The sequence below is a fragment of the Jaculus jaculus genome, chromosome 14 (genome assembly GCF_020740685.1).
Source record: "Jaculus jaculus isolate mJacJac1 chromosome 14, mJacJac1.mat.Y.cur, whole genome shotgun sequence".
NCBI lineage: Eukaryota > Metazoa > Chordata > Mammalia > Rodentia > Dipodidae > Jaculus > Jaculus jaculus.
The window spans coordinates 56,492,449-56,503,004 of NC_059115.1; the positions used below are offsets into that span (position 1 = coordinate 56,492,449).

General features: G+C 51.7%; 1 protein-coding gene across 2 annotated transcripts; it reads left to right on the forward strand.

Annotated features, from left to right (window-relative positions):
• Window positions 1-2,731: 2,731 nt before the first annotated feature.
• Foxd1 (forkhead box D1) lies at window positions 2,732-4,774 on the forward strand. 2 transcript variants are annotated; one of them, XM_045134236.1, is made up of 2 exons: window positions 2,732-3,466; window positions 3,524-4,774. In XM_045134236.1, exons 1-2 carry the CDS (start codon window positions 3,160-3,162, stop codon window positions 4,714-4,716), a joined length of 1,500 nt encoding a protein of 499 aa, XP_044990171.1. In that variant the 5' UTR covers window positions 2,732-3,159; the 3' UTR covers window positions 4,717-4,774. The 2 variants fall into 2 exon arrangements, with proteins under 2 accessions (XP_044990171.1, XP_012807516.2); XM_012952062.2 differs by having other exon boundaries at window positions 2,732-4,774.
• The last annotated feature ends 5,782 nt before the right edge of the window (window positions 4,775-10,556 follow it).

Sequence of the window (10,556 nt, forward strand, 5' to 3'; positions counted from 1 at the left end):
CCAGGATCCTGCCTTCTGAGTTTAATACTCAAATTTCTTTACCGAAGGGGAACTCTAGGCCTGAGAGCTAAGGACTAAAACGATTAAGGTAGTAAGGCACACCGCCTCTTGACTCCCGCTGGGGTACAGCCCCCCCCCCCCGTCCCCCCGGAGCGCCCTAGCGGCCCTTGGGGAAGAAAAGCCGAAGTCTGCAATCCAGGGAGCGACTGTTCCGACTCAGCTTTGGCGGCTCCAAGCTCAGTCCCGAGACTGCCAGGAGCTGGGGCTGCCCTTTCAGGCTAGGGTGGTGGCCCGGCCATCTCCAGCGGGAGGGAGGGACAGCAGGGCGTGCTACGGCCACCAGAGGGCAGCTCTCCCCAGGGCCCGCAGCGCAGGGACCGCAGCTTGGCGAGTCCACTAGTGGAGAGCACCAAGTGGCTCTCTGGGCCACAGCTAGGAAAGGTTTCTGTACCCTAGCACCAGCGTGAGGGGATGGGGGGGCGGGGTGGAGATTTCCCAGTCGCAGGCAGAAAAAATAAAAGAAAAAAGAAAGCAAGCCTGAGCGCCGAGGTGACAAGGCTGCTGGACCTTACCGATGGCTTCGCGCGCGCGCCGACTTCACAATCCCAAGGTCTAAGGACACGTAGCGATGGGTCCCTTATCAAAATCAACGGAATGCCAGCGGAGGGGCTTGAATAAGCTCCCCCGAATCTGTAGCGATTCCTGCGAGTGGATTTTCCGCTCATTTCCTCGAGTAACTCGCCACGTCTCCCAGAAGTTTTCAGAGAAGAGAGCCGGTTCAGCCCTTTGGGGAGGGACCCAGTGGCAAAGTTACGAATGGACGCAAAGTCTGCTTGTCGCCAGTTTGGTTTTTTTTTTTTTTTTTTTAACAGACAAGTTAAGGATGAGGGAAATACTGAACAGAGAGAAAAAAAAAGTCTGCGAAAATCACAGTGTTTATTTAGATACCGACCGAGACGTTATAAAACTTAAACTTTCCGATGTAAAAGTGAACTCCCTTAGTAAGGTCTCTTATCTACATCAACAAAGCGATGTGATGCCTGGTTAGCAGTGTTGATTAATGCCGGCTCAGGTCAATCTGAGCCCATTACAATAATTAAATGGCTCGGCCATATATCAAACGAGAGACGATGAAAAATTATTTAGAACTTTGAGGCATTCTCATAGATCCTTCCAAGATCTATGGTAGACTTTATGGGTCATTTATAAGTGTAACTGCTGGTAGCCATATGCAGGAACAGACCTCTGAATTCTTAAAGAAGTCTTAGATGGAGGAACAGTTTATTTTTGAGGCTCTGTGACTGGTAACAGTTGTAACAGGTTGTTTCAAAAACTTAAGCAGTATTTGATAGATACAATGATATACACGAGAGCATTTGATGATTATTTCTAGGGAAAGCCATTTGGATTGGGGCTCTTGAGCTCTTGAGAAATGGTTATTTTGCTCAGAAAGCCGAACTTCTAAGACAATGTCCCTTTGAAATAGAAACATTGCAAGAAATGCAAAAATTCAGAAAGCATGGCGATGGGGTTGTGAATTCCACAACTATTAGGCTACCCCACCAGCCAAAATTTAGTAGTTGCTGACAAAGACAGGCATCCTTAAAGTAGCCTCACGTTTGGGTAGCTACACACTTTTCATCTGCAAAAGCAAAATGAAGTCAGCCGAACTTGAGTCCTAAATATAATTTTGTTTTTGTTTCTCTTCAACAAATGTTATTGGAAAGGCTTAATGGATTTTTTTTTTCCAGGAAAATATCTCTAAAAGCTGATCTTAAAGTTCGTTGTCAGTGTAGTTCCTACTACCAAGCCTGCCTGAATAGCAGCTTATAGTAATTGCAGTATTTGTGAGATTTCTGTGAAATATTCTCTTTACTGAAAATTAAGAGTTCCTCTTCTTAATAATGAAAACACTTTTTTTAGTTGCTCCTAGGTACGATTTTTGTGTTGTCTTTGCGTTTTTTCACTAAAATTTTCTATTTCTTTTTTGCATTCAATGATTCCTTGCTTTATTCCCATGGAATTTGTGAACTCCTCTCATTAGAGTGGCTTAGTTTAGCTGTCAAGTCTCTCGGGCATTCAATTGCAGATAAATGACTAAAACGCCAGCCTAACCGCATTTTTATTAACAGATGGCGGAAAACAAACGTCTTTGGAGAAGAACCGAAGGAAAAGGGTTAAAGGGTCAATAAACAATTATTACCGTGCTTAAACGGAGGGGTTTCTCATCAGATTCCCCGGGCAGCCGCTGGCCCAACCCAGGGAGCTGAGACACCCCAGTGGACCCCACAGAGTTCCAGAAACCACCTCCTCCGCCCGGCGGTTCCGTCCCAGCGGGATGGCTCCTCCGTGGCTGGAGTGACCCAACCGTTCCGTCATCCCAGCGCTCCGGAGGTCCGGGCCCGGGACTGGGAAGCAAACTGGGAGCTCGAACGCGTGCAGCCACTGGGGTGCAGACTGCCCGCCGGCCGGGACGTCATTCTGGATACCTCCGAAACGTTGGCAAGAAACCGTGCCGTCCTCTCTCTCTCTCTCTCTCTCTCTCTCCCCTCTGCATTCTTCGAGGCGGCTGCCCCTCCTTCGGGCTAACTTTCTCTCCAGGGCAGCGCAAAGATTTGCCCGGCTTTCTTTCTCTTCCCGGGGCCGCCGCTCTGACGTGCACACCATGTGACAGGCCCCCTTGTGCTATAAGCCCGGGCAAGGTCCGCCCTCTTCTGACTCAGCCCTGGCCTCGCCGAGCTCGGTTCCCAGACTCTCACGCGTCCCGTGCGCCCTCCCGGGCGTCCGACGGTGACTCGCCCAGCCGGGCCTCAGCCACCCCTTTCCGTGGACTCGGCCGGCGAGAAGCTCGGGGACGATTGAAGGTCAAGTCGTCGGCGCCCTCCCCAGGGCCCGCGGGGCGTCCTGGCACCCGCGCGCACAAGGAGGCGCGCAGGAGTCGCCAAATAGCCACGGCGCCGGACTCCTCCTCCTCCTCCTCCTCCTCCTCCTTCTCCACGGCGGCGGCCCGGGGCGCAGCCTCCCGCAGCCAGCCGGTGGCTTCCCCAGCGTGGCGTCCCCGGAGCCGCCCCGCCGCCCGGGATTCGGGCTGGGGGGCCTAGGGATCCCGAAATCCAGCGGCGCCCCTATGCGCCACCCAGCCGCCGCCGTGCCACAGCTATGACCCTGAGCGCGGAGATGTCCGACGCCTCGGGCCTCGCCGAGGAGACAGACATCGACGTGGTGGGGGAGGGCGAGGACGACGACGACGACGAGGAGGAAGAGGACGACGACGAGGGCGGAGGCGGCGGCGGCGGTGACGGTGCCCGGTTGTCCGTGGTCCCCGGACAGCGGAGGCGGCGACGGCGCTCTTACGCCGGCGAGGACGAGCTCGAGGATCTGGACGAGGATGACGACGATGACATCTTGCTGACCCCGAGGGCCGGAGGTGCCCCGGTGCCCTCGGGTCCCGAGACCGTAGCGGGGAGCGGGACCGGAGGTGTCGGGGGTCCGGGTCCCGGGGCTGGCGGCGGCGGCGGCGGAGGAGGCGGTGGCGGCGGCGGTGGAGGAGGAGGAGGAGGAGGAGGAGGCGGCGGCGGCGGCGGCTCCAAGAACCCGCTGGTGAAGCCGCCTTACTCGTACATCGCGCTCATCACCATGGCCATCCTGCAGAGTCCCAAGAAGCGGCTGACGCTGAGCGAGATCTGCGAGTTCATCAGCAACCGCTTCCCGTACTACCGGGAGAAGTTCCCCGCCTGGCAGAACAGCATCCGCCACAACCTGTCGCTCAACGACTGCTTCGTCAAGATCCCCCGCGAACCGGGCAACCCGGGCAAGGGTAACTACTGGACGCTGGACCCGGAGTCCGCGGACATGTTCGACAACGGCAGCTTCCTGCGCCGGAGGAAACGTTTCAAACGGCAGCCGCTGCTCCCTCCCAATGCCACGGGCGCCGCGGCCGCCGCCGCCGCCGCCGCCGCCGAGTCGTTGCTGCTCCGGGGCGCGGGAGGCGCGGGGGACCCATCGGCCGTGGCCGCCGCCGCCGCCGCCGCGCTCTTCCCGCCCGCGCCGCCGCCCGCGCACGCCTTCGCCGCCTACGGGCCCTACGGCTGCGGCTACGGCCTGCAGCTGCCGCCCTACGCGCCGCCCTCCGCGCTCTTCGCGGCCGCCGCCGCCGCCGCCGCCGCCGCCACCACCGCCGCCACCGCCTTCCACCCGCACTCGCCGCCGCCTCCCCCGCCGCCGCCGCCGCCGCCGCCGCACGGGGCCGCCGCCGCCGCCGAGTTGGCCCGGACCGCCTTCGGCTACCGATCTCCGCACGCTCTCGGCGCCGCCGCGGCCACCGGAGCCGCCCTGCCCGCTCCTCTGCAGGCGTCGGCGGCCAAGGCGGGCTGCCCCGGCGCGGGGATGCTGGCGCGTTCGCCCTTCTCCATCGAGAGCATCATCGGGCGCAGCCTGGGCCCCGCCGCCGCCGCCGCCACGGCCGCACGAGCCTCGCCCGTGACCTCGTCGCCCGGGTTGGCAGCGTCCGGGCCGGGACCCGGCGGTGGCGGCGGCCCAGGCGGCTGCGCGGCCCAGGCGGCTGCGGGCCCGGCCGCCGCGCTCACCCGGTCTCTCGTGGCCGCCGCCGCCGCCGCCGCCTCGTCCGTCTCGTCGTCCGCCGCCCTGGGGACTCTGCACCAAGGGACGGCTCTGTCCAGTGTGGAGAACTTTACCGCTAGGATTTCCAATTGTTAATAACGCTATGTTTAAAAAGCACGGAAGGTAGGAAAAATCCCCGGGGCACCCTCGGGGCCATCGCGGGGGGGGGGGAAAGGTGGGTGGTGAGTTCGGTTCCTTTCTCCCCCCCCCCATCCCACCCCGCCCCACCCTCCGGGGACACCCCCCCCCCCACCTTCGCCACCTCATGCGCGCCCGCCGGGCTTCGCCGCCGCTCGGGGAGCCTCGGACCTGACCGTGTTTGGTGACCTTTTTCGGCTCGCCGGCCGGTCCCTCTTATTTATGCAAAATAAATAAATAAATAATAAATAAATACTCGCCTGATGCTGCAACCCCAGGCCGGGGGTGGGGAGGAAAAGTGCTGAAGCGGGGGATGGGGCAGTGGGATTCGCCCTGGGTAGGCACCAGGGGCTTCCTTGACTTTGGCGAACTGAAAAACAAACAAATCTAAGCCTTTTTTTTTTTTTTTTTTGAGGTGTAGAGTTCTCAGGTCCAGGCGTTAAAAAAAAATCAGTAACGTGCAAATGAAAACTAATACAAAGCGGTAAAGGTCTCCAATCCAAGAAATGCCTTTATTTGCGGACACGTGTCTGGTGTCCTTTTTCATGGAAAGGAAAAAAAAAAAAGAGAGAGATAAACTTGTTTACACAAAAACAGTCAAAATTTATCATTTCTTATTTTAACCTGTGTTTTGTATCATAATAGACATGTGGAATTTTTATTTTGTACTTACTGCGTATTCTTTACAAGGAGTATTGTAAATTTTACTGCAATTATTATTGTACTATTCTAATGTAAGATTTTTACACTTTTTTTCAGAAATAAAATGCTGAATTTTCAAAGAAAGCCACCAGAGTAACTGGTTTCGGTCGTCCCCTTCTAGTTTATTTTCTGTTAAGAAGTTTCTATATAGAATTAGTAGGAACTCAGTAAAGAATTGACTTAAATATTATTTTAAGGAAAATTTAACAAAAGCACCAGTAATTTTTCACTTGAACCTTTGCAATTCAAAACCATTGCATGAGACCAGAACTTTTTTTGTTGTTGTTTAAATGATGATAAATAGAAGTTATTTTGATAGGCTTTTCCACATCTGAGTCTATTCCATTTTAAAGACATTGAGAGGTGTTTATAACTTGAAGCTGCAGGTATCTTAGGGTAATTTTATAGGAACTTTAAAATCCTATTTTTGAGCGTCAGGCTTAATTTTGGCTCATTTTTCAGCACAATGTGTATATGTTGCAAAAATGCTATAACGTGAAGTAATAGTGTAATGGAAGACGCAAGTTTCAGGTTTTTTTTTTTTAAATAGAAAGGGATGACCAGACTATCAGTTTAAATGTGTTAAAATCCTGAATAAGCAAATATTTGCATATATAAAGTAAATTGTATTTCAATTTTCTAGTATTAGTTACTGTTTTTGAAATGAAAATGATTTCAGTAATTGCATGAGTTCTTATCTTAATAGGAAAACACTGAAATTTTAACTTGAATAACCTAAGCGTGAATAACTTACGCATAAGAGAAATTGTCCACTTTAGGATATTATAGTCTTTAAAGAATTAAGAATGAACATGCCCAGAGCGTTTGTTACACACAATTTGAATGATTTAGGATGCCTTTTTCAAAACTTTAGTCCTTCATTACTTATTGCAAGGGACTTGGTTCCTTGACGTAACTTAGACTAGTTTTGATGACTACGAATATTGTTACTGTGAGCTCTCAGTGATACCAGGACATATGTAATGCATAATTCGAATGTCTATCATCCGCAGATTGCAGTGCAGTTAATTTGTTTATCCCATTTCTTTAAAATGCGAAGGGCCCACAGATTTAACTTGTCAAATGAGTGACATCTGCATCGTAGGCCAATATTACGCGGTGCTGGTCATTCTTGCTGTCCAGTCCCTCATCCCATTCGAAAGACGAGAAGACTGACTCCCAAGGATGGTTTGCTTTTCTTGTGAGGTGTTGGGGAGAAGTTAAATAGGGGTTAGAGTAAACACACTTACCCTCAAGGTTGACCACTAAATACATAGCTACAAATTGAAGTACTGTTCGACCAAGGTCTTTGTACCCTAGCCCAGCTCGAAGATATGAGAGCTTGTATTTGAGATCACTTGCCCTGGATTGCAGGCGGAATCCAAACGGCGTAGACACCTCAGGGCGTGCTCTGTAAGTGCACAGACACGAATTCTAGGTGTGAAAGTCATTACGAGGAGAGGCAAGAACAAAATCGTGTGCGTTTCATTGTATGTTTGCATGCTGCGTGGGTGCCCTGAAAGCAGGGGTCTTTCTGGTAGAGATTCCCGCATCTTAAAAATGTGCGCGGAGGAGCGCCACCTCCCAGGTCGCAGTGCCCTTGAGAATGGCCTGAGGGTGCTGTCTAACCAGGCTCGGGCCCTGCTGGAGTCCCGGGTTTGGGGCTCCCACTCCGCCCCGCAGGGGCGGCAGACCTCCAGCCCGTTTTCTCTGATCAAGTGTGTGTGTGTGTGGGGGGGGGGGTGTACCCGCAAGGGCTGGCCCTGAGATTTGTAAACCTGGGTCGACTGTTCCAAGTTTGGTTCTATTCCGCATCCTTAAGGGTTTTGGGGGTTCGCCTTGGGCTTTGTTGACCCTGCGGACCTGTTTGGGTGGAAGACAGGATGAGGCTGTGAGGTCTGGGCTCTGAAGAGGTGCGGGCAGTGGGCACGCTGGGCCAGGGCCACGCGGCCAGAGAGGGCAAGGAGTGGGGCCGTGGGGCCTCGGGCTGGTGAGCCCAGGAAGCGGGGCGCGCCCTGCCAGGCCGAGCAGGCGAGCAGGTGCTGGAACAAAGGCCCTCGGGCTACCCGAGGCCTTTGATGGGCCAGGACGTCTACTCCGCGGGCTCCTCATTCGCATGCAAATCCAGCGCTGGACCCCTTTTCTTTGAAGGCTAACAGAAGGATGTTTGTGTGTTTGTAGGGACGGAGGCGGCTTGAACAAGCCTTCCTCAATAGGCCGGGTCTCGAAAAATAAACCAGTTGGACAAACATTGGCCACCAGCTTCTCCTCCTCCCAACTACAAAGTGTGGATTTGCTACAACTCATTAACCCGACTCTTTTCTCCCCTTCTTCTTGTTTCTTTACTCATCAAACGCCCCCGTAGAGCCTGGAGACAAATGACCAAAGCTCAGCCGGGAGAGAATTGCAGTTAACAGGGAGAGGGATCTATTGGGGCTAATGGTTCAGGCAGCTCCCGTTGGAAGGACCACACAAAAAGGAGCCTCTCTATTCAGAGCTCGGTTTCGCTGCGGAGACTTAATCTGCAGCTAGATTTAGCCAAATGTTATCTATTGCGGGGGTAATGAAGCCCTTATGGGTTGAATTGCTTCTTGTACCACACATGGTGTCGTGACCTTAAGATTGTTTCTTGGTTGATTTCTTTTTTTCTTTTTCTCTCCTCTATTGGGTAATTATTTTATTTCTTTAAAATTAAAAAAAGCCAGTGTTCTGCTCAGCATCGCGGTTCCTCTCGGCTCCCATCCCACATTTAAGAGCCACTTCTTTTCCTACGAAGAAAAAGAAAGAAGAAGAAGAAAGTAATTGAGGAAGTGAGGGGACCAAAGTGTGTGAGGACTTTTCTCCTAGTTTTTAATTTGCTGAAGCAATTTTGTTGTTGTTGTTGTTGAGTTTCTCTGCCTCTGTCCCTCATGGGGCAATGCTCTCCCAGCCAGACTTTCTGTTGAGGGATCTAGAATTGCAGACTGTCCAATTGTACTGTCTATGCTCTCGCAGTGGGTATAGGAAAGCCCACATGCCAGGAAGGGGCTGCAGCCTTCCACTGATTTTTCTCTTTTGATAAACCCTCATGTCCGCCTGTGGCCTGCTGGCTGGGGGGAGGTGCTCATTCTGATGGAAGGTGATTATTTTGATGGAATACCAGCCGGTATCATTTATTAAAGCCTGTCTGAGGCCAGTGGTTGAGGCTGTGCCCGATTTTTGTTTTTTTTCTCTAGCCCAGGTGGCTCGGGGACTTCCTTGCTTGACAGAGGACCAAGCTAGGAGCTGCTAATGGTGTTGTTACAACTGCTTTTGAAGGGTAGGGGTCTGATCCTGCTACTACCCAAAGCCAGAAATCCAGGATGCTCAGGATATTTTATTTTTTAAACTTTCTGCTGGCCACATCTTTTTTCTCCCACATTTGATCATTGGGGGGAGGGCATTTTAAAGGACATATCAACCCCAAACTCAACCCAAATCTGGTTCCTTCCAGGGGCCAAGTGGGCATTTAATTGGAATGCCAGGCTGGGCGTGGTGGTGCACCCCTTTAGATCCCAGCACTTGGGAGGCAGAGGTAGGAGGATTGCTGTGAGTTCAAGGCCACCCTGACGCTACACAGTGAATTCTAGGTCAGCCTGGTCTAGAGTGAGACCCGTACTTTGAAAGACCCCAAATAAATAAATTAAATAAGTAAATAAAAATCGGAATACTAAAACACCACCACCACCACCTTGTGAATCTAACCAGACAGGGACTTGTCTGGGGAGTAGCGTCTGCGCACACTCCTGTCCCTGGTGGCACAGCTGAGTCACGCACGTTCACTGCCCATCAGCTGCCAGTGGCCTCCTTCTCCCTATGATTGTGTAATTAGGCATATGGTTTTTGTTGGTAAATGTGTTTGATGTTACAGCCAGTGAAACGTGGTGTGTTTATGAGACCACGAATGTAAACGTGTAAATATGTTTAGTGTAAAACCTGGTCCTTCCACTTTAGCAATAAATAACCTGCCAACTGGGGTCCCCTTCCATGTGACAGAAAGATGAACATCTGACCACTACCAGCTGCTCGGGGCTGCTTGGGGCTTATGCTTGCCCAACAGAATTGATTTTTCAGATAATTTCTTTGCCCATCAAATCGCTAATCACACATAGCGCTTGATGGGGGAACAATCTGGCTGCTTTTCTTTTTGCAGTGGACTCCTCTGGCATGTAGGGAACTTCCTGGCTCATCCCTCCCTTAGTTTCTTCACTAGAAAATTCCTGCTAGCAAAGCCATTATCATTGAGACTTTTTGGAGCCCTCAGGCTTCAGGTGTCAGAGGATGTCTAAGAGCTGAAATAAGGTTTATAAAGGACAAGCCTACCCTTATTTATAATTTCCCTGTCATTACTCTCAACATCCTACCTTTAAGAAAGTGGTTTAGTACTTCTGAGGTTGAGGAAGGAAGATCCTGATTTGGAGGCCAGCCTGGCCAACACAGCTACACTTTGTCACCTTGTTCAAAACAAAACAAAATAAGACACCTGTTTTGATTTACTATAACTTAAAAAAAAAAACACCTTTTGTTTGTTTGTTTTTGAGGCAGAGTCTCACTCTAGCCCAGGCTGGCTTACAACTACCCATTTTAGCTAGGGTCTGATCCGAAGTTATGAGCGCCCTCAGAAACCCCTTTCTAGCTATTCCAGCCAGACTGTGCCACACATTCTGCCCCCCCCCCCCGGGGTAGGGTCTCACTCTAGCTCAGGCTGACCTGGAATTCACTATGGAGTCTCAGGGTGGCCTCGAACTCATGGCAATCCTCCTACCTCTGCCTCCTGAGTGCTGGGATTAAAGGTATGCGCCACCACGCCCTGGCCACACATTCAATTTTAAAGAGACTAATAAGCTTTATTTTTATTTATTTTTGTGATGTTCCATAGCAAGCAGCAGGCCCTTCTGCACGCTAAGGCTACAACTTAGCTGTAGCCTCAGGCCCCTAGTAGTCCTTTAAAAGGAATTTCCCTAAGATATTTCACTGTGAAATACCAAGGAAAAGAATTACTACTGACCCTGTTTTACAAATCAGAATATCAAAACTCAAAAGAGATTAACTTTTCTAAGGACATAGCTACTGGAACT

What these genes read in the sequence shown, in the direction of transcription:
- Foxd1 (XM_012952062.2), top strand. Translation starts at nt 3,160, where the DNA reads ATGACCCTGAGCGCGGAGATGTCCGACGCCTCGGGCCTCGCCGAGGAG.